This window comes from Narcine bancroftii, chromosome 5 (genome assembly GCF_036971445.1).
Source record: "Narcine bancroftii isolate sNarBan1 chromosome 5, sNarBan1.hap1, whole genome shotgun sequence".
In the NCBI taxonomy this organism is placed as follows: domain Eukaryota; kingdom Metazoa; phylum Chordata; class Chondrichthyes; order Torpediniformes; family Narcinidae; genus Narcine; species Narcine bancroftii.
Genome location: NC_091473.1, coordinates 114,424,549 through 114,448,781, shown reverse-complemented (window position 1 = coordinate 114,448,781; position 24,233 = coordinate 114,424,549). Strand labels below are relative to the sequence as shown.

The 24,233-nt window shown below is 39.9% G+C and overlaps 2 protein-coding genes across 22 annotated transcripts in view; one reads left to right on the top strand and one right to left on the bottom strand.

Annotated features, from left to right (window-relative positions):
* The window catches only part of rnf220a (ring finger protein 220a), a 560,193-nt gene extending 558,441 nt beyond the window's left edge, over nt 1–1,752 (bottom strand). The window contains exon 1 of one of the 6 annotated variants that reach the window (XM_069938838.1): nt 1,669–1,752. The gene's annotated coding sequence lies outside the window, so the exon portion shown is untranslated. The remainder of the gene's footprint in view (nt 1–1,668) is intronic. The other 5 variants (XM_069938836.1, XM_069938841.1, XM_069938837.1 and 2 more) reach the window with 5 other exon arrangements.
* Nucleotides 1,753–3,167: 1,415 nt separating this feature from the next.
* Nucleotides 3,168–24,233, top strand: part of LOC138763888 (ERI1 exoribonuclease 3-like) — a 453,927-nt gene continuing 432,861 nt past the window's right edge. For 12 of the 16 annotated variants that reach the window (XM_069938825.1, XM_069938823.1, XM_069938827.1 and 9 more), the window contains exon 1: nt 3,168–3,385. In XM_069938825.1, the coding sequence (XP_069794926.1) occupies nt 3,183–3,385 (203 nt within the window). In that variant the 5' untranslated portion in view covers nt 3,168–3,182. The other 4 variants (XM_069938833.1, XM_069938834.1, XM_069938831.1 and 1 more) reach the window with 4 other exon arrangements.

Here is a 24,233-nt window from a genome sequence, read left to right as displayed (position 1 = left end):
AAGCAGGACTCCAGCCAAAAATCGAAATGTACCAGCACTAAATCATCCCGTACTTTCCAAGTCGTCAGACATCAAGCCACCAAAAAAGCCCAGTTGCTACTTTTGTTACAACGATCAAGATTAATAACATCCAGTACCGGATAATTCATTGCAACTTTGAAACTGGGGTCAATTAAACAGCTAATTTAATGATACTTAGTACCGATCATCAAGGAATAAAACGAAGAGCACGAAAAGCAAAGCAGTTGTGCCATATAGAATGAACAACAACCCAAATATTACTGTGTAAAAACACTACAGTTCGCACATATAATTTATCATCATTTCAATGTCATTGCTTTTTTTTTCAACAAGGCTTCAAATAGTTCAGGCGATACATTGCAACGCAGGCAATGAACACAAATGGTCTGGATTAAGTACTTCACTACAGTATTTTTTTAATTGCAAGGTGCACGCACCGGCACACACAGACGGTGAAGTATGTAAACAATGACTTCCGGACAAAGTTGGAGACAACACATCACAGATACATTCTTATTACAGTACTTACTTTAATTCCCAAGGCTGCTTTCACTTATTATAATAGAACATATATACACGAAATTAAAAGGTTTATTTCTTTTGGCAAAACTCTCCTTCAGTATATAAGGGCTGTGGAGTGGAAGTCTGGAATACAGAGTGTGTGTGTGTGTGTGTGTGTGAGTGAATGAATGAACGAACGAACGAAGTCTGCTGCTGTTGAATGGTGTTGATTACGTGCACAGAGGGATCCCTATCCCGAGTCCGATCAGAGAAGGAATGTTGTGCTGCTGCTCCGCTGCTGCCGCTTGGCTCAGTCAGAGAGTGTGTGTGTGTGTGTTACGCGTCAATTTCAGAACTCACTCACCGGGACAGCAATATACCAGCGCAGTCCCCGACAGCCAACTGCGCAGCCGCATTGGCCACACACGGGCACCTGGGAATTGTAGTCCAACTCTCATTTCATCTCCCGCTTTCCCTTTTTGCTCTTGTGACTTTCTCCCCCTTTGCTCATCTTCACTATGTACCTGCTCGTAATCTCTTATTTTCCCCCTTGCTTTTCTTGGTCCGCTTCATCGATTCTTTTTTTCTTTTAGGTACTGCTGGGATGGATCGGTCTTTGTACTTGCTTAATTTCTGTTTATTCTCCCTTTCTTTTGTTCGCGCGAGTGTTAAAAAAACACGTAACTCTGAAATAGTTTTCTACATGTAAAACGCATTACGATCCACCGGATCTCTCCCTTTGATGTTACACTTCATAGTGGGACACTGTCTTTGGCGTTATCTTTTTATAACCATTCCACCGAATGTTGTGGTTACATTCTGCGATTTATTTGTCTCATCGCCTACATTCCTCTGATTTACAATTCGGATCCTTGTGTTCATTTTATTTCTGAAGTATTTCCGTTTTTTTAACATGGGACTTGTCGACCTTTTGCCTTGTTGATTCCCTACTTGATCCATTCATCCTTCCAACTACCCCCCCCCCCCCACCCCAACCCCAACCCACCCCAGTTTCGCCTTCAACGAAACCTTTCCGGTCCCTTTACCGTGCACGAACTCGTTTCGGCGTCATCCCCGACTTTTTGCTTCTCGTCTCTACAACTTCCCCCGGATTTGGGAACATTTTCTCCCCATAGCTGCACGTACCGAGCTCTTACTTAGACGCTGTTTTGTTTTGGGAGCGTTCTGGGTTCCGCGTTACTTTTCTTGCTGGTCTTCGTTCGCTCCCATTTGATCTGCTCACCGTTTCGTTTGTTTCATTGTCACAGACAGCAAATTTCCGTTTTAAACCTCGTTACTCGGGAACGTCGTATTTTCCTCTTCTTCTAGATTCAATAACCCGCCAGAATTAATAACGGAAAGGGGGGGGGGGGGGGGCGAAGGAAACATTCAGCAAGAACACGGTTATTTTTGTTTAAAGTTCTGTGAACGAAGTTTTCCCTTTAAGTTGCTCATCGAAAGAATCACGGGCTGGAAAAGACAACGAGAGGCATCAATTGTAAAATAAATCAACTAACTGAACAAAACAAAAACATAGGTAAAATAATGTCATCGCACTAAACCTTTCAACGAACACCAAACAAAAAATCAATACCTAACATTAATTATCTCAGTTTCCAATTGATCATAAACAACTTAAGGTGACTAATGAGCTCAGATAAAGAACTTTCTATATTACCAGCCATAACAAAGCACTCATCTCGATTTATCGCAACTATTTTGTTTTAAAGCATTGATGAGGCAAAGACAATCCAAAATAATGTAACCCAGCTCACAACGGGACAGCTTAATCCAAGCATCAGCGGGAATCCAACTACTGAAGTGAGTTTTCAATGACTGTTATTTCCATATTGTATTTAACGTTATCACTACATATTATCAAGTCCAGGTTCATCAGATTTGGCTACGATGAAGACCAAAGTGACAAACAAAATCACGTTAATAATACGACAGGAATCGTTTGCCTCATTCTAATAACCACAGTATAAAACGGCATGAATATTTCTTATCGTGAGATGATTTCAAATCGTTCAACTATGAAAGGGGGATGGTGGGGGTGAAACATTATTTAAACCTGCATTGAACTCGAAACTTTTTTTTTAGAATTGTAAAATGCAATGAAATTAAAACTGATTGAAAGTTGGCGGTATATTCCAGGAAAACTAAATGCAGTGCGTGGCAATCCGCTGCGCTCGCAAGCCTGTTGAATGGAATGTGGAATTAAACTACAACTCCCAGCGTCCTTCACCCAGAAAATCAAAGGCGCTGAAGACTTCTGACATCTCGAGTCCGGCGTATGCAGTGGGAAACGTGATACATTTGTAACACAGAACAGGAAGATATGTCATTGCATTGTCCCGTTGAGTATTAGGATTTTTTTTAAATGTGGGGGGTGGTGGTGAGCAGGCCACCGGCTCCCAGAGAGGGGCTGTCCTGGTGAATCTTGCCCAGTCACTGAAGTTCCTCACAAAATTTGTAAAAAAAAGAAGTTGGTAATGCGTCAAAATCGTTAGTGCAACTGACCTAACGGACCGGTTTAATGAAACTATCACCAAATAGTTAGTCCTTCTCTCCGCTCCCAACTAACTTCAAGAGGGTGGGTGGACGGACACGATTCGGTTGTGATCCGGGAGGTGGAGGCGGGAACTCCATCTCCCAGAATGCCGCGGGAGACGCGCCACCCGGCTGTCCCCTCAACCAAACCTGTGTGCAGAGCGGCGAGGACCCGCCTTCCTCGCCAGCCTATCGGCTGGCAGGGCTCGCGGGCTTCCGGACCGAGCCTGGGCTCTGAGTGGCCGGGGCAGATGTCAGTAACGGTTCGGGCGGGGCGGGCGTCGAGCGTGTGGTTCAGCAAGCAGGCTAGGTAGGGTGAGTAAGGCCGAGGCCGCTGATGGGAACGGGGTGGTTTCGGTTTATTGTTGTGTTTTTCACTGTGGGGAGACGCCTGGGGGTTTTGTCACTCGTCGGACGGTGGGGATCAGGAAGCACACCTTTCGAGAGCGGGGAGACTCTGGCCACAGAAATAAACCTGGTTTGGAAAGTTGCACTTGTGTTCCGAGAGCGGGTGCGAGGTGGCTGGGCCCGAAATGGTTGTGTGTATTCAATCATCTCCCAGTTCATCCTTGCTTCAGCTCCCTGGAGGGCCGAGTGCCGCTTCGGGCCTGTGCTGCTCACCTGCAAAATGCAGGCAACTTGAAGCGAAAGTTGAACGTTGACAACCAGAAGCGTGTCCATTATTTTGGAAGGTGAATTTGTTGGAAGGCCCCATGAGTCTAATTCTTGCGCCAGAACTCGTCTTGACCGGTAGTTTTTGCTTCTGAAATATAAATTTCGGTAGCCTTGGGGCTAAAGCCAAAGCTTAATGGTTAATTCCCCCCCCCCTTGTGTTTTTAATACAATGCCATTAAACAAGGTCGAGACTGCCCCCACCTCCACCTATTTAGTTTGTTTCTCGTGAAAAGAGATTACAGGTATGAAACAACCAGCCTCTCTCCACAGATGCTGCCTGACTTGATGAATACTCGAAGAACCATCTGTTTTTATTTTGTGCTTCTGTGTTGCTTTTGCACTTTCACAACTGTTTGACCTTTGACTATCACCGCCCTGCTCTCGAATCCGGATAAAAATATATATAGTAAATTGATAGTAGGAAACAATTTGGCAAAATGAATGACCAGCGTCAATTCTTGAAATTAACACTTCTAATTTGAAGACACTTTTTTTTAGTATTGATGTCATTAAATTCTTGAGAATGAAATGCTTGCCAATCTTTATTATTGTGAAGATGCCTCACAACTAAAGGAACTTTATTTTTATAATAAATCACTTAGAACAGAGGTAGCCAAGCTTTTTGTTTTGGTTCTGAGCCACATGCAGAAAAATGTAAAGAGTCATGGGCCTAACAATATTAAAGCTCAGCAGCTTTCAACACTGCAAGAAAATGGTGTTTTCATTTTCTGTCTAAATAACTATACCCCATAACTAAACAGTTGACATTACATTAGTTTATTGATGTGCTCACATATTACGGTAGGCATTTCTGTATTTGCTGCTTTTTAAATGAATACAATAAAAACTCTTGAAGACTCATTCAAAAAGCAGTGCAAAATAAAAAGCTGGGTGCAAAATATATATATTTTTTTAAATTTAGAGATACAGCAAGATAACAGGCCCTTTAAGCCCATGCTGCCCAATTACACCCAGTTGACCTGCAACCTTGGTACATTTTGAATGGTAAGAAGAAACCTGAAAATCTGGAGGAAACCCACTCAGACGTGGGGAGAATGTACAAACTCTTTACGGCGTTGGATTCAAACCTGAGTCGTTGGCACCACTGTAACATATTAAAGTCCAAAACCATTACAGTTTAAACATGATTCTGAAAAAGTCACTTTTGGATGTCCATTTTCAAATATTTTGTTGATTTCAGAATTTTTTTAAAACACAGCTCAGAAATAATTATGAATCAATTTTAAACATTGTATTTTCATGTCTCTTTCAACTCATGATTTTCTCGAGCTGTCTTTCATAGAGATATTCTTCAAACAGGAGTGACCATTTTCTGGGCCAAAATGAGAAGTGGTTTTGCCACTTCCATTGTATCTCCTGTGAATAGGATAATACAAGTCCTGCCTTTCTAGGAGGTCACGCTTTATATCTTCTTTAGAGTCGCAGAATTTCCTTTCTCGATGAGGCTGAGCTCTTTATTTTTTTAAATGAGCAATTGGAAAGTGGGCTTACTAATATCAAAGCCACTTTTTCTGTGTTCTCCTTTTCCAAGAGTAACATAGGTAGCTTTTTCTTCCTCTGCAGGAAATATTGCTGCTTTCAATCCTGGATGGCGAGTTCCCTTAAAACCTCTTTGTCTCTCATTTCAATAATATATTTCTGGCAAATCTCATGTAACATGGTATGTGACATAATTTCTGTCTTTTAAGTTCATAATGTCTTTTCACACTAATGTACAAAAAGCATCCAAGTCCACTTATGCCTCCATGATGTCTGCTCACATGAGAGCAAAATGCAGGTGCTTCTGAAATAACACCTATGGTTTTCAGTATCTCTAGAACCATCATAAATCCTTGCATCTCTTTGGCTTCAACAGCAATCAGCAGCCATTCTGTCTTTCACATTGGCTTCTGTGGTCAATGGTGTTTAAAGTGCAAATACCTTTGATGACGCTGAACCCAACTATCAGCTGCAAAGAACCATGTGTCTGTTGAAATGCGAATGTGCTGTCTTTGTTTCCCTGACCACCCAAAACCAACTTATTAAACCATAATATAGTTTTAACATTAAACTAAGGATTAATATTAACAGATCCGAACAGGAGAAAAGATCAAGAAAGGGACAAGGCAGTCTCCCACGTTTCTCCACACCTCTCGGTGAATATAGTTCATAATCCAAGTGTCCATCATTATAATGTGCAATGTGTAAATCTGTAGATAGGCTATTAAAGTTAACAGATTCCTTGCAAATCAAACAAATGTACTCCTTGACTTTCGCTATTTTCCGACTTTTCAATTCTGCCTGTTTAATCAACTGAAGTGATTTTTTCTTTACCTGAGATAACTCTTTTATTAAAAAAAAACTGGGTAGGTAGACGTTTTAATTAACTGAGGTAAGCATTTTTTTTTAAATGGATAAATGCTTTTTAACCGAGATATACTTTTTTTAAAAACTGAGATATACTTTTTTTAACTGAGGTAAAAGTTTTTTTAACTGAGAAACATTTTCATTAATGAGTAACATTGCTGTGATTGGTCTAGTAGTTGTTCAAAATGGCAACGACATCTCGTGTTGAAAGTAAGAAGTGCAATGTACTGTACATACGGAGAAATTTATTGTTAGAGACTATGTTCGAATGGGCCATATTTCATTTTATTTTTAAAATTCACTCTGGGCCACTTAAAAATGGACAACTAGCTGCAGTGGGCCCGGGGGCTGTAGTTTAGCCACCCCTGCCTTAGAATTGTCATGGAACAGTCTTTAGTTGCTATCAATGCTTTTACTCAGCATTTTAAATAGTGCAGTAGTCTGTTTCAAAAATGGAATTTTACTGGCTATATTTTTATTTAATAGAAATTAGGTAACACCCACACTTCTATTCATCCATTTCTGGTGTTTTCTAATTTACCATTGAATCATGTCTTAGCAAATTAAAACCGATAAATTGAACTAATTCTCCTTTGTTGAGTTTTACCAGTATTTATCAATCTCCAAAACTCTCAACTCCAAGATGTACAAAATATCTTCCTTAATCTTCTTGACTTCAAGACATCAGTCCTTCTTGATACACTATGTCGATCCATGCTCTATTTTCTCAAGGCATAATGCAGTTTTTTATTTCTGTATTTCAGGATCTCAGCCCCCTAATTTTCAATAATTCCATAATTACATAATTTTCTTGATGTTTGTACCCAATTAAATTACCACAAACAGTAATTAAAAAAAAATGTCTGGATACTGTTAATGCATTTGATGCTGATGTCTGAGTTACTGTATTATATTTGCATTGTACTGAACTTCATACACTTTCATGTCTAATTGTGATTCATATGTCTCATTGTCATAGTGAGTTTGTAGCATAGATGACCTGATAATGATTTAAAAATCTCAAGATGTACAAATCTTTAAATGTCTATTTCATAGTTTCCATTTGAATCAAATATCACGAAACAACATCTCCATGAATAAATGTGATCAGTGGAATGCTGAGATCTGCTAATTTACTTACAAATATTAATCATACAAGGAGTTTGCAGAGAAATCGTGATATTGCTTTCAAACTAGTCTTTCACTCTGCATTACTTTTTAGGTATTCAAGCAATTATCCAGTATTACTTTGAATGTTGTAATTGATTTATTATTGATCACCACTAGAATAAAGCATTATATATTTTAATAACTCTGCATGAAGAGGTTTAGATTAATCTGCTTTTATCCATCCTTATAATGACCTTGTTTTTAACTTGACTTGTTAAAGAAATTATCGATATACTTATCTTGTCTGTTTCCTTTATTTGAATACTTTAATCAGATCTGTTCACGTCTTAGAGTAGTCCAACATTGACAGTCCAGCTGTGCTATGTTACGTGATTATTTTGGATTTCCTTTTTTGATCTTGTTCCTTTGGTAACAAACTATATTCTGATGTAATAGCTTTAGTTTTGTGAGTAGCCATTGTGTCCATTTTGCTGTTATAATCCAGATTTTTGTATGCTCATTGCTGTAAATGCCTTTGCTGTCATTTTCTTAATAACTTGATCCAAAATATATATTTTTTTATAAAGATGCACCATTTCTACCAATATCACATTGACAAATTTCCTGTTTAAATTACATTGTTGTTCCTTAGATGACCTACCCCATGCCTTATTGTATTAAGCTTTCTTTCCCATGTTCATTTTTAGTGTGTTAGGCACTCTTAATTTTTTTTGTGATAGTTCGCATGACCAAGTAGGAGAAGCTCCATGGGTCTCAAACTCATTGAGATGTACAAACTTCTGAGAGAATGAATTAATGGGGTAAATGCCAAGAGACTCTTCAAGCTAAATTAGAAAATTAAGTGATATATTCTAAGGATAACAGTGTGGCTATTTAGAATTGACATTCGGCAAAGTTTATGTGGAGTCATCTTTGGAATTTTCTACCTTGGGAATAAAAATCATTCATAGTTCAGAATATTCTGCACCTCGATCAGTAGATTTTTGAATGCTATGGGGATGAGATGCAGGATTAGCTGGAGTCTTCTTCAATGGAAGAGCAGGCTTGTGGGGCTTACTATTATTTCCAATGGTCTTGTGGTGTTTAACTGTGAAAATTGCCAATAAGTAGAACAAAAGGTGAGCCCAGTGTTGATTCCATGAGTTTATTTACTTTTTAATGTAGAGATTCAGCAAGATAATTAGCCCTTCTGGTTCATGAGCCCCATGCTGCCCAAAATCCAGTAATTAACACGGTACGTTTTTGGAAGGTGGGAGGAAACCGGAACACCCAGAGGAAACCCACATGGTCGTGGGGAGAATATATAAACTACTTTCAGACAGCAGTGGATTCAAACCTGGGTCGGTGACACTCTATAATAGTGTTGCACTAACCACTATGCTCACCGGGCCATCGATACCTAACAAGGTTTTTGTTTCCTGTGAGTTTCAGAAAATATTCAGTGCAACGGATTTGGCATCTAATGATAATCCACTCTGATGAAGATGGTGTGCGATGTAAATGATAGAATTGGAATGCTGGTCATTTGCTCTTGTGAATTATAGAAAATATCCTAAAACGAACACAGGAAGCAATGTTGCTATAATTTGATGCCAGAATTCAAGTGGCCTTAATCACATGAGCAAACCTTTCTTTGAGTGCCTATTCATAATAAAAAGTTCATGTGATGGCCATGGCATGATCCTGGTCCATACAAGGACTAACCTTGTGCAGTGAACAGATCAAAATATGTTGCACAGACTGCTACTTGCCGCAGGCCCTCTGCCTGTAAAAGACTCTCCATTGCCTTAATATTCTATGTTAACTCCACTATAATGGATTGCAAATTGCATCTGCTGCAACACCCTGCATCAGTACTGATGGCTACCTGTGTTGTTATGAGGAGTTTCTTTTTTTCTGTAGCATTGCAAAGTTGTGGATGGTGTCAGTAATCCTGCTTGACATTTCCTTTCTCATCTAGCCAGAGCTCCATGAATGTTCAATGGCGCTATTCCATTGAGGTTGTACAAGCTATTGATGTTCATTGGCTTATGATAGCTTGTTCTCCAACTGACATTAAGCCTGGTGGACAGTTAGTTTTTAAATTGAGGCAAAAAAATATGTTGGAGGAACACAGCAGGTTAAGCAACATCAGTGTTGGGGAGACAGGTGAGGAACATTTGACAATTCAGATCAAAATCTTTCATCTAGATTGATCTTGGAGAGGATAGAGATATCCAGGTGAACCTGGGAGGGGTGAAGGATGGCTCACAGATGTGGAGGCTGATGGGTGGATTTGGCAGTTAATGGATGTGTCTAACTGATAGAGAGATGGGGAGATGGAAACGAAGAACCGTGTTTGGAGGGTACTAACTGGGAACAAAGCTACCAGTTTTGGAATCTAACAACTAGAGGCGATAGCAATTTTGAGTTGGGTGGGCCTCACCCTGGCAATGGAGAAGGTCGATGATGGACGCGTTAATGTGGGAATTGGAGCTGAAATGACAAGCAACCATGCCCTTTGGATAGCTATTGTGGATAGAGTGCAAGTGCTCTGTAGAAATAGCTACCAAGTCAGCATGTGGTCTTGCCTATGTAGAGGAGAGTGGGTTGGGATGCTGGGCACAAGGTAATATAGGGTGTACACAGAAATTCTAAAGAAGATGGGTGTTTCAAATTTGCAAGCTCATAGAAACTGACTTTCCGTTCTATAAAAATGACTGTCGTCAGAGAATGTGGTCCAAGTGGATCCTGAGGTAGTCAATGGGTGTCATTCCAATTGTTTTTTAGCGTCTGATTTGGTGAATGGTGATAACAAGGTGATGTGGTAGGAATTTTAGGGTGGCAACGTACTTCTGTTATGATCTCTACCTTTTTTATCAGTTGAGGTTGAAACTTTTGCTGCACTAGTTGCTTTCAGTAACGAACTAACAACTTTGAAAATGTAACAACATGGAAAAAATATTAACATTTGTGCTCAGATCTTTGAAGATTTATTTTTAATGAGGACTTTGCCACCAAGGCAAGTTAACATTTCAGATGTAGATATGCAGTATATTTTCAGCATTTGATAATTTCATTTTGCATTGAGTATTTTGTGTTTTTTGTGGGACTTGATAATTGCACATTTAGCATCCCAGTGACAAATTTAGCTGATGCAATTCACTATTGGATAGGTAGAAACAAGCCAATATACTTTTCTAGTGATCCAGCTGATATTGGCAAAGAAAGAAATTGTAATTGGCTGCATGCCTGTAATTTGAAAATCAAAAAAGCTTCAAATGTTGAAGTCTAAAATAAAAACACAAAATGCTGGAAACATTCAGCAGATCATGTAGCATCTATGGAACGAGAAACAAAGTTAAAAATTTCAGGTCAAAGATCTTTCATCAGAACCAGGAAAAAAAGGAAAACATGATCTAAGTTGTACAGACGATCACAGAATAGCATGCCTTTGATTTCCTTGTTCACCATTCTCTTTACAAATGGTGGAAAAACATTTCTTCACATACTTTAAGGAGAGACTTAGTTGTGACTGCAAGGTGCAATCCCAATCTGTTTAATGGTTTAAGCTGGAGGTGTTTATCTCAGTAAATATGATTTCTTTAAAAAGAGTATTAGAAATGAGCAGACTTTAGAAAATTCTGTTAGTGTTATGTTTTAAGACCAACCATGTACATTGAAATTACAGAGAATGGAGGTTCATTATAATTTTATACATTAGCTTTATTTAACTCCTGAGAAGTTAATGAAATATAAGTTTATTTCTTCTGATTTGTGTTTTAGGTGCCACAAACAAGTTGGCTCTTTTTTTTTACATTCTGTTTGCTTGTGTGAGACAGTGAAACCTTTTTTTGAATAGAATTATGGAATTCTTAGGTGGTTTATTTAAATTCAAGCTTTTGCTTGACCCTCTGGTATTTTTATTGGGTTATATTAAAAAATTGAGTCTGGAATTAAAATTAGATAAGTTTCAAATTGGATTTTTGAGATTGGCATTTGCTGTGTCAAGAAAATGTTTGGAAAAATTAGACTGATTTAAGTATTCAATGGTGGCATAAGGAACTGAGGTCTTGTATCCCATTGGAAAAGATAACGTATAATTTACGTAATAATTATCCCTTTTTTTGTTAAGGTGTGGAGCCCGTATATGAAATATGGCTTTAAATTTGTAGTAGTTTTTTTTCCTCCTGCTGCTGGGGTTGCACTAGTCATGGCAACATTGGATGATTGTTATGTGAATTGATCTCTTTTCTTTCTTTTTTCTCTTTGGGGTAGCTTGGGGGGTGGGGGGTTATAAAGGAGAAAATATTATGTATATTTGTACTTTGCTTTTGATTGTATGCTTTATTTGAATAATAAATAAAATGTACAAAAAAAAAGAGAATGGCAATAAAATAAATTGTAAATACTGATGATACTGAGAATTTCTCTGGCATTATTTGAGAACTTGAGAATACAAGAAATGGCAAATCTGTTAGGATATCAACTCTTGGCGCTTTTCAGGTTCATGGCTGATCTTTGAAATCAATCATTTTTCTGCATTAACTTTCTTGAATATTTTGAAATCTATTCATGTAAACCTTAATATGGGTGACTAAACTTGAATTCCAGAAATTCAAATTCTTTAAGTGAAGACATTTTCCCTAGTCTCATTCCTAAATGGCTGCCCTTTATTGAGATGTGCACCTAATCTTGGACTTCTCAATTAGGAAAACACTCTGAATCCACTCTGGTAAGCTCTTTGACAATTTTCAGTGAGATTTCCTGACATTCTACAAAATGCTAAAGATTACCATCCATTCTATTCAGTCTCTCCTTGAATGCTAAATCCTCCAAGAAATTCATCTGCTGAATCTTCACTGCAACCTCTCTGAGACAAGTACATCCTTTCCAAATTAAGAAGACTTGCATTTTAGAAAATGTCCCAGGTGCAATTTCATGAAGGCCTCATGTTATTGCAATAAGACTTCTTAATTCTTATAATTGAATATTGTTTATAAAGACTCGTATACCACTCGATTTTCATACTGCATTTGAAAGCTGGGCTTCAGTGGCTTCTGTTCTAATGTTGTTTGAATCTTAATACTGTCTTTCATTATTTTACAAATACTCTGCTTTTCTGTTATATTGTTCAAAGTGAATAGACCTTGCATGTTTCCAAAGTCTATTTCATCTGTCATATTCTCACACATGTAGTCACCTTGTCCATATCTTTCTGAGGCCTCTATGTCCTCTTTCCCATTCTCAGGTGGTTTAGTATTGTTATCAAGCTTGAATGTGCGTTATTTTCTTTCAAATTACTGAGATAGATTGTGAATACTGGGGACCTAAGCACCTTCTGTTCCCCATGAGTTGCAACCTGCCAATTTTAGAAGAGATGTTTATTTTCTTTTTAATAAGCAATTTTCTATCTATGTTACCCTCTGATTTTGTCTACCCTAACATTGATGGGACTTTATTGAAAGCCTTCTGAAAATCCAAATAAACTACATCCACTGGTTCCCCTTATTCTCTTAGTTGCATCTTCCAAGAACTTTAATGATTAGACAAACAAAAATTATTTTCCATAAACTCCATGTTGACTCTGCTCGATCCTGATATCTTGCTCAAAATGTTCTATTCTTATGTGTTTTATTGTAGGTTCCAGCATTTTACTTTCCATTGACATGAAGCTAATGGATAATTTTATTCCACTTCATTTATTCTGCTTTTTCATGAGAACAATTCCAGAAATACTGAAAATTGATAACTCGAATATCCACCATTCCTAAACATCTCTCATGTTCCCCCACACCTTGATGAAGGGCTCAAGCCCAAAACGTTGATGATGTATCTTTGCCTTTGCTACATAAAGGCACTGTTTGACCTGCTGAGTTTCTCAGCATTTGTGTTTTTTCACTTAACTGCGGTGTCAACAGAATCCTGTGTTTTACCCCCATTCCTAAAACTATGATCTGTATGATAACATCCATGGAATTGATACCTGCTTTCAAAATCATCATCTCTCTAATATTGTTTTTTTTTCACTAATTGTTGGTTACTCATTCCCACTTGATCCACTGATCATAAATATGCAGCACATATTGTGTATCTTCTGTGAAGCAGACAAAAAGTAATTTTATTTCTTCTGCCAGTTCCTCTTTTTCAGGCAGTGAATTCCTCAGCCTCTAAAGATCTCTCATCTTTTCCTTTTTAAGTACCTATAAAAGCTCTTAATGCATTTTTGTTGATTGTAATCAATTTTCATATTTAATCTTTTTAAAATCAAATTCTTGATCCTTCAGGTGTACTGTTTCAGAATCAGAATTTATTGTCATGAACAAGTCGTGAAATTTGGTGTTTTGCATTAGCAGATTATAACCATGTTATAACATGACTATAAATTTTTTAAAAATGCACGAAAAGTAAGGCAGTGTCTTTGATTCATTGATTAATCATGAATCTGATGGTAACGGGAAGAAGCTGTCCTTGTGCTATTGAGTTCTTGTCTTTAGGCTCTTGTACCTTTTACCACAATGGTAGCAGAGTGAAGAAGGTGTGGCCTGGGTGGTGGGGGTCTTTGCTGCTTTTTTAAGACTGGCTCATGTAGATGTCCTTGATGGAGTGAAGTCTGGTGCCTGATGTCGCAGGCTAAGTTAACAACCCTCTGGAGTTTATTGTTGTCCTGAGCGTTGGCGTCTCCAAACCAGGCAGTGATGCAACCAGCCAGAATGCACTCCACAGTACACCTATTGAAGTTTTCAAGACTTTTTAGTGGCATACAGAATCTCCTCAGATACCTCACAAAGTATAGCCACTGGCAAGCCTTTGTGATTGCATCAATGTGGAGGCTCCAAATCAGATCCTTGGAGATGTTGACACCCAGGAATTTGAAATTCTGTCCCTCTCCACTACTGAGCCCTTGATGAGGACTGGGACGTGCTCCTCTGACTTCCTTCTGAAGTCCACTGTCATCTCCTTGGTTTTGCTAATGTTGAGCACAGGGTTATTATTGTTACACCATTCAATAAGCTGATCTATCTCCCTCATGTACACTTTTTCATTACCATTGTGATTCAGCTGACAACTCTGGTGCCATTGGCAACTTGTAGATAGCATTGGAATTGTGCCTGGCAACACAGACATGGGTGTATAATGAGTTGAGCAGTGGGCTAAGCACACATCCTGGTGTGCGCCTATGTTGATGATCAGTGAGGAGGAGACATTGTTTCCAATTCATACTGACTGTGGTCTTCTGATGAGAAAGTCAAGGATCCAGTTGCTGAGGGTAGCTTCTTGATCAGCACTGAGGGAATAATGGGATTGAAGGTCGAGCTGTGGTCGATGAAGAGCACCCGTACATATGTATGAATTGCTTTTTTCGAGGTGATCCAGAGTTGAGTGGAGAGCCAGTGATATTGCATCTGCTGTGGAGCGATTGTGACGATAGGCGAATTGTAGCAGACTCGATCTTTGCTTAGGTGTGTGTTAATTCTGGCCATGACCAGCCTCTCAAGCAATTTTATCACAGTAGGTGGTAGTCAGTGAGGCAACTCACACTACTCTTCTTGGGTACCGGAGTGATTGATACCCTTTTGAAGCGAGTGGGTACCTCTAATTGCTCTGAATACTGCAGCTAGTTGGTTGGCACAGATTTTCAGTACCCCGCCAGGTATGCCATCAGGTCCTGATGCCTTGTGAGGGCTCACCCTCTTGAATGATGTTCTGATGTCAACCTCAGAGACATATCATAGGGTCTTCAGCCTTTTCAGGGATTCTAGTAGACACTGTTTTGTTCTTCTCAAAGCTGGCATAGAAGGTGTTCAGCTCATCGGGTAATGAAGCTTCATATCCATCTATAATGTTTGTCCTCGCTTTGTAGGCTGTAACGTTCTGCACTCCCTGCCATAGTTGGTGTGTATCTGTCTCTAGTTTCCTCCAGAATTGCCAATTTGCTTCAGAGATGGCCTTCCACAGGTTGTATCTGGAATTCTTGAAAGATCCTGATGCCCGGCCCGAAACTCCCTTGTTCACACGGTCAGCAGGTTGTGAGTTCTCTGATTCATCCAGTGCTTTTTTTTGGGGAACACCCGGTTTATGCCCTTGGGCACACACTCATCCATGCAAGTCTTGATGAAGTCAGTGACACTTGTGGCATATTAATTCACTCTATGGATGAGTTCTTAACTATGTTCCAGTCCACCGATTCAAAGCAGTCCTGCAGACGCTTCTCCCTGACCGTACTTTCATGATCATCACCACTGGTGCTGTGGTCCTCAGTCTCTGCTTGTATAGCAGGAGTAGAAGCACAGCCAAGTGATCAGACTCGCCAAAGTGCGGTCATGCTATGGCTCAGTTTGCATTCTTCATGGTGGCATAGCAGTGGTCAAGGCTGTTGGTTCCTTCCCCTAGTCTCATATGTGACATGTTAGTGGTTATTTGTCAGAGACTTCTTCGGGTTGGGCCGATTGAAGTCTCCCACAATGATCGGGAAGGCATCTGGATGTGCTGTCTTATGGCTGTTAATCACAGTGTTCAGTCCCTCCAGTGCCATCTTGACTGGGGCGGAATGTACACTGTGACCAGGATGATGGCGGTGAACTCCCTCGGCAAGTAGAATAGGCGACATTTGATCGCCAGATGTTCCAGGTTGGGGGAGCAGGACTGGGATATGACCGTCACCACGATGAATTGATGACATAAATGCCACCTCCCCTGTCAACTTTATATTTTACCTCATTATTTTTGATTATCAGATTCAAACTATGCCTTAGTTGTGCTTCTGTGAAATAAGAAAGTAAATAGCATGTGTCATCACTTTGTGATTTAAGGATGACCTGATTGAAATCTAATTCCAAGTCTTGATTTACACATTTTGTTTTAGTATTTGGGTTGGAACTGTAGGGGATCTGTAATCTCAAGTGATTTGAGGAATGAGATTTGTGCTTTATTACCTTTCATTCACCATTAAATAATATTTGAAGTCTTCCTCTTCTGCATAATCACAGAAAGAATGATCTCTAACGGAATTAAATTACTTCTGTCAGCATTAGCCATTCCCAGGTTAAACAATGTTAAACACTGGAAAAGATTTGTCCCAATTGTCCAACCTTGGCACTCTGATGTCCAACTGTATCAATCCGGCATTTCCATTTTCCAAATCAACCATCTAATTTGACATGCAGGACAGTTAAATGGATACATAAGTTTGGAATGAGAAACAACATTTGACCCACCTTAAGCTCATTGTGCCAGTAATTGCACATTCATTTACCATTGCAAAAGAAAGCAATTTCAAATTAGATAAACTTCTAAAAGGTAATCCACAAACTTCATCCAAATATTCTTGGATTGACATACATGCCTAAATATATTTTTATGACCTTCAATCTCAGTTTTTTTTAAAGAGGATTTCATGACTTTATAAAAGTTAACTTTGCCAGGAGACCATGCATTTCCCAATCATTCTACAGAAAAATATTTCCGTGCATCTGCAACCCAGGATTAATCTTTGTGAATCAGAAGCTTCTTGTTTTTTGAAGAGTAGGAAAATGTTGCGGTCAGTTTTGGCAATTTAAAAAAAAAGAAATCTTAATTTAATGGGAAGTTTGCCACCACATCAATTAATGAACTGAGCTATGAAGAGATCATAAAGAAACTAAACCTCAGGAAATTAATACAGAAAAATAGAATTAAAAATTTAATTTAACTAAAAACAAATATGAAATGATTCAAAATTTGAAATAAAAGCAAAATGCTGTCAGGACTAGTTGCATCTTCAGTGAGAGAAATAGTGTTAAAGTTTCAACATTGACCTTCGCCTGCAATTGTATTCAAGTTGAAGGTCATTGAGCTTTGAATTATGTTGAACCCTGATTAACCACACTTGGAGTTCTCTGCAAGGTTTTTGGTCTTCATATTGTAAACCAAAATACAATGAATGAAAAGCCCATTTTATAGTCCATTCAAAATGTTTAATGTGCTATACATAGATTCACCAGGGCAAGAAATATGGATAACCGTCAAGGGAATAGCAGCAAAGTTAACATGGCCCATTATTTGATAATGCATTGTTAGACGCTTTGATTTTTAAAATGGTGATAGGTGTAATAGAAGCCCCACCTCTCATCCTTCTGCTCCACTCACCCCAACATTGCTTTTAATCAAATTGGAACAGGATGGTGCACCTGTATCTTTAAAGTCTAAGAGCATATTAAATATGGAATGGCAATTGCAGACTATAGAACAGTGATTTTCAATCTATTTCTTTCTACTCACATTTCTTCTTTCTCTTTGGCTTGGCTTCGCGGACGAAGATTTATGGAGGGGGTAAAAAGTCCACGTCAGCTGCAGGCTCGTTTGTGGCTGACAAGTCCGATGCGGGACAGGCAGACACGATTGCAGCGGTTGCAGGGGAAAATTGGTTGGTTGGGGTTGGGTGTTGGGTTTTTCCTCCTTTGCCTTTTGTCAGTGAGGTGGGCTCTGCGGTCTTCTTCAAAGGAGGTTGCTGCCCGCCAAACTGTGAGGCGCCAAGATGCACGGTTTGAGGCGTTATCAGCCCACTGGCGGTGGTCAATGTGGCAGGCACCAAGAGATTTCTTTAGGCAGTCCTTGTACCTTTTCTTTGGTGCACCTCTGTCACGGTGGCCAGTGGAGAGCTCGCCATATAACACGATCTTGGGAAGGCGATGGTCCTCCATTCTGGAGACGTGACCCATCCAGCGCAGCTGGATCTTCAGCAGCGTGGACTCGATGCTGTCGACCTCTGCCATCTCGAGTACTTCGACGTTAGGGATGTAAGCGCTCCAATGGATGTTGAGGATGGAGCGGAGACAACGCTGGTGGAAGCGTTCTAGGAGCCGTAGGTGGTGCCGGTAGAGGACCCATGATTCGGAGCCGAACAGGAGTGTGGGTAATCCCTTTGCCATCGGTGCTCTGTGATTAGTAAGGGTTTGCTTAAAGTGGTATGTGAATGGGAAGGGAAGGTTGAGAATCACTGCTCTATTGAAATATTTTGCTTGAGAAAATTGTCATTGGCCCACTTCCTTAGGAGTTATGAAACCGTGCACATAACGAGTCAATTGTGTAAGATTAAAACAGTGGTTTTCAAACTTTTTTTCCACCCAAATACCACCTTAAACAATCCCTTACTAATTGCTGAGCACCTATGGCATGGGAAATACTTAAAGTGATATGTGAGTGAAAAGAAAAAAATTGAGAACTACTGCTACAGAATAATTATATTTTTATTTAAAAAAGTGATGTCATTTATAAAGAGAGTAAACATCCTCAACCGATGGTCAGAACACTTCCAATCTCTTTTCAGTGCCAACCACTCAGTCCAAGATTCCGCCCTGCTCCAGCTCCCTCAACAGTCCCTAAGGCTAGAGCTGGATGAGGTCCTCACCCAGGATGAGACATATAAGGCAATTGAACCACTGAAAAGTGGCAAAGCAGCAGCTATGGATGAAATCCCCCCAGAGGTCTGGAAGGCTGGCGGCAAAACTCTGCATGTCAAACTGCATGAGTTTTTCAAGCTTTGTTGGGACCAAGGAAAACTGCCTCAGGACCTTCGTGATGCCATCATCATCATCCTGTACAAAAACAAAGGCGAGAAATCAGACTCCTCAAACTACAGGGGAATCACGCTGCTCTCCATTGCAGGCAAAATCTTTGCTAGGATTCTCCTAAATAGAATAATACCTAGTGTCGCCGAGAATATTCTCCCAGAATCACAGTGCGGCTTTCGCGCAAACAGAGGAACTACTGACATGGTCTTTGCCCTCAGACAGCTCCAAGAAAAGTGCAGAAAACAAAACAAAGGACTCTACATCACCTTTGTTGACCTCACCAAAGCCTTCGACACCGTGAGCAGGAAAGGGCTTTGCCAAATACTAGAGCGCATCGGATCCCCCCCTAAGTTCCTCAACATGGTTATCTAACTGCACGAAAACCAACAAGGTCGGGTCAGATACAGCAATGAGCTCTCTGAACCCTTCTCCATTAACAATGGCGTGAAGCAAGGCTGTGTTCTCGCACCAACCCTCTTTTCAATCTTCTTCAGCATGATGCTGAACCAAGCCATGAAAGACCTCAACAATGAAGACGCTGTTTACATCCGGTACCGCATGGATGGCAGTCTCTTCAATCTGAGGCGCCTGCAAGCTCACACCAAGACACAAGAGAAACTTGTCCGTGAACTACTCTTTGCAGACGATGCCGCTTTAGTTGCCCATTCAGAGCCAGCTCTTCAGCGCTTGACGTCCTGTTTTGCGGAAACTGCCAAAATGTTTGGCCTGGAAGTCAGCCTCCACCAGCGTCGTCTCCGCTCCATCCTCAACATTCATTGGAGCGCCTTCATCCCTAACATCGAAGTACTCGAGACGGCAGAGGCCGACAGCATCGAGTCCACGCTGCTGAAGATCCAACTGCGTTGGGTGGGTCACGTCTCCAGAATGGAGGACCATCGCCTTCCCAAGATCGTGTTATATGGCGAGCTCTCCACTGGCCACCGTGACAGAGGTGCACCAAAGAAGAGGTACAAGGACTGCCTAAAGAAATCTCTTGGTGCCTGCCACATTGACCACCGCCAGTGTGCTGATATCACCTCAAACCGTGCATCTTGGCGCCTCACAGTTCGGCGGGCAGCAACCTCCTTTGAAGAAGACCGCAGAGCCCACCTCACTGACAAAAGACAAAGGAGGAAAAACCCAACACCCAACCCCAACCAACCAATTTTCCCCTGCAACCGTGTCTGCCTGACCCGCATCGGACTTGTCAGCCACAAACGAGCCTGCAGCTGACGTGGACATTTACTCCCTCTATAAATCTTCGTCCGCGAAGCCAAGCCAAAGAGAAGAAAGAGAAACATGCCTTTGGTCAGATAGGGAAGGAAAAATGATTGTGCATGAACATAAAGTAACTGAATGGTCAATTTCTTGGTCAAGAACAATATTAGCTCAAGTATCATGGTTCAGTGTCAAATTTTAACTATAGTTATCTGGTACTTCCAGCAGCTGGCACAGATTCCCTGTCTCTGGAACTTTGATAGTGATGTGTTATTTTTAGATCATGCAATAAAATATATATTCTGTAAGAACAATAGAATACAATTTTCTTTTTTTTTATTTTTTAATTTTTTTATTTTTCACACCATAAATCACATTAGCCATGATATACACTATTTCTTTTTCACACATATACAGTGACTTTTTCTCCCCCCCCCTCCCTCCTCCCAAGCCACCCCCCCACCCCCCCCCTCCCTCCTCCCAAGCCACCCCCCCACCCCCCCCCTCATCCATTTTAGGTATACAATCTAGGTTGCATTAAGCCAGTCAGACAATGTTGTCATTCAACAAAAATACACCAGAAATTCTACTGAGTCCATTCTTTTCTTTCCTTCTCCTTCCATCAACTTAGGTAATGTTTGTCCCCGGTAGGTTTTTGCTATTGTATTTAATGCAAGGCTCCCATACTTGTTCGAATATTTCAATATTATTTCTTTACCTATATGTTATTTTTTCTAATGGAATACATTTATTCATTTAAATTTAGTAGTTTCTTCCTTTTAATTTGGTTATGTATTCCATTAATATTTAAAGTCATATAGTTCAGCGTAGCCCTTTTATATTTTGTTTATCTTCTCTTTCCGTTTTTCCATCATTACCTTTCCTCCTTTTCCATTTCTGTTTTCTTATTTTCAACTCTTTATAAGACAACATTCCTACAACATCCAACATTTTCCTTATTCTCCTATTTCCATCTTCTTTATCCCCAATCTCCCCTTCTCCTCCTGAGTTGTCCTTTATCCCTTGTCGGACAACCACATCTCCCCTCTCCATTTGGATTTGCGAATCTACTCGCAAGCGTCAACTGATTTTGCAGTGACCGCTATTTCCCCCCACCCCGCCCCCCCAGAAAAGATTTCACTTTTCATATGTCACAAAGGTCACTCTTTTAATTCCCTCCTTATTCTCTCTATTCCATTACCTTCCCTTATTAATTCTTGTCTATACTATCTATATTTTCCTCTAAGTACAGATACATTCACGTATGCACATTGTCTCTATTCACTCTTATACCTCTTTACCCGCATACATATCAATCGTGATCATTTTTACTCTCATTACCCGTCTTCATCCCTCAGTCTATTTTTGTCTTTACCCACATACATATCAATCGTGATCATTTTTACTCTCATTACCCGTCTTCCTCCCTCAGTCTATTTTTGTAATTGTTCTGCAAATTTTCGTGCTTCTTCTGGATCCGACAATAGTCTGTTTTGTTGTCCTGGAATAAATATTTTCAATACCGCTGGATGCTTTAGTATAAATTTATACCCTTTCTTCCATAAAATCGCCTTTGCTGTATTGAACTCTTTTCTCTTCTTTAGGAGTTCAAAACTTATATCTGGATAAATGAAGATTTTTTGCCCTTTATACTCCAGTGGTTTGTTGCCCTCTCTTACTTTTTCCATTGTCTTCTCCAGAACCTTTTCTCTTGTAGTATATCTTAGGAATTTTACTACAATAGATCTTGGTTTTTGTTGTGGTTGTGGTTTAGAGGCCAATACTCTATGTGCCCTTTCTATTTCCATTTCTTGCTGTAGTTCTGGACATCCTAGGGTCTTAGGGATCCACTCTTTTATAAACTCCCTCATATTCTTGCCTTCTTCATCTTCCTTAAGGCCCACTATCTTTATGTTATTTCTTCTGTTATAATTTTCCATTATATCTATTTTCTGAGCTAACAGTTCTTGTGTCTCTATAGCTTTTTTATTAGATTCCTCTAATTTATTTTTTAAGTCCTCTACCTCCATTTCTGCTGCTACTGCCCGCTCTTCCATCTTGTCCATTTTCTTTCCCATTTCTGTTAAGGTCATATCTATTTTATTCATTTTCTCTTCTGTGTTGTTTATTCTTTTTCTTAAATCATTAAATTCCTGTGTTTGCCATTCTTTAAATGACTCCATGTATTCCTTAATAAGAGAAAGTACCTCCTTTATCTTACCTTTCTTTTCTTCTTCTATTTCACTGTACTCTTCCTCTTCTTCTTCTTCTTCCTCTGGGTTGGCCATCTGTTGTTTCTTTGTTGCCCTTTCCTTCTCTTCTTTCTTGTTTCTATTGTCTTCTGTGGTCTCTTCTTGCTGCAGGTGTTCTGCAGCTGTCGTTGCCGGCTGTGGAGATCGACTCCCCAGCTTGTCCCCCCTCCCGTCGGTGTGTTTTTTTTCATGCGCGGTTGCGCAATTTTACTCGGCTCAGCGAGCCATTTTTGTAGTCCATTATTTACCGACCTGAGGGAGCGGGTTTCTCTCTCCGCAGCTGCCTCTTCGGACAGGTAAGGCCTTCACCTTTTTCCTCCGTTGTCTTCTCTTCCTCTCTTCTTACCGTTGATTTTGATTTTTCTTTTTTTGTCGCCATCTTCTTTCCACCTTTATACTCACTTTTCTGTAACTTTTATTTCTGTGCCTTTGTGTTTTCCTTTGTTTTTCCCGACTTTTCTGGAGAGGGCTGGAGTTCACCGTTCGGCCACTACTCCATCACGTGACTCCTCCCCTAGAATACAATTTTCTGATGAAGGTTCATCAACCTGAAGCTGCTTGGCCTGAAGAGCAAGCCATCATTTTCTGTTGTTATTTCAGATCTTCAGCATCTGCAGGTTCTAGTATTCACAATAGAATAAAGGACTAATGTTGTGATTGCAGCTGTTGAATTAACAAAGAGGTTTTCATTTATTTGAGCAAAAACCAGATTTGGAGCTCAATTAGCAGTTGTATAACAGCAGTTTTGATGGCAGGTCCTTAAGTCTATTTCACGTTATCTTTCTCACTTGTAGACTTTCGCATAATTTGTGCTTTTATTCATCCTGTGGCTGATCATGTTCTTAATCTCTGTTGCACGTTGATTTAAGTTGTTCACTCACAGAAATGTATGAAAATTTTCAGATATCCACTGTCTAGAAAGAAACAAAGTTAACTCTGCTGGTGTGTGACCTGTTCAGAATAGAAAAAGTTAGAAAACTAGTACTGATACTGTATGTTTTAAGTTGCAGAAGAGGGAATGGAAGCTAAGGTTTTGAAGCAAATGTGTTGTGATGTCCTGAACCATGAACAAAGTACCAGGGAGATGGTGTTGGCAACCTTGGCTGCAATAAGGTGGACAAATCCTCACATTCTGATCAAGTGCATCCTGGGACCCTGTGGGAAGCTATGGAAGAAATTTAGGAATTAAAATCCTTTGCAGAAATATTTACATAACTTTTGGTATTGGAAGACTGGATGGTGGTTCTTGTGCCTTTATTTAGAAAGGGTAGTACAGATGAACCAGGGAATTGCAGGACTCTGAGCTTGACCTCATTCGTGGGAAAGTTGCTGGATGGGGCTTTGAGGAAGAGGATCTACCAGCATTTGTACAGGCAGGAACTGATTGAGGGGTAATCAGCATGGCTTTGTGTATGGGAGATGGTGTCCCATGAATCTGACAAGAATCTTTTTGAATAGGTGATCACTGGTATGGCAGGTTAAACTGGAGAACTAGATCACATCAGTTCCAGGGTGAGCTGGCCAATTGAATTCAAAATTGGCTTAGTGGAAAGAGACAAAGGGTAGCAGTTGAGGATTGTTTTTCTAATCTGCTGTCCATGACTTTGAGGGATCAGTGCTGGGTCAGTTGTTGTTTATTATCTGGATTACTTGTTTTGATGGCAATGAAGTTAAAGTGGTAAGTAAATTTGCAGATGACACTAACATTGGAGGTGTAGTGGACAGTGAGAAAGGATATCCAAGTTTACAGTGAGTTCTGGATCAATTGGGAAGAAAGACCAATGATAGCAAATGGAATTTAACTTTGACAAGTATGAGATGTCGCACTTTGGTGAGTCAAAAAACCAGATAGGACTTGCACAGTAAATGACAGGACCCTGGAGGGTGTTGTAGAACAGAGAAAATAAAGCACATTGAAATGCTGGGGGAACTATCTCAGCTGGCCTTTTCAGCATCTATAGGAGATAAAAATATATTGCTGATG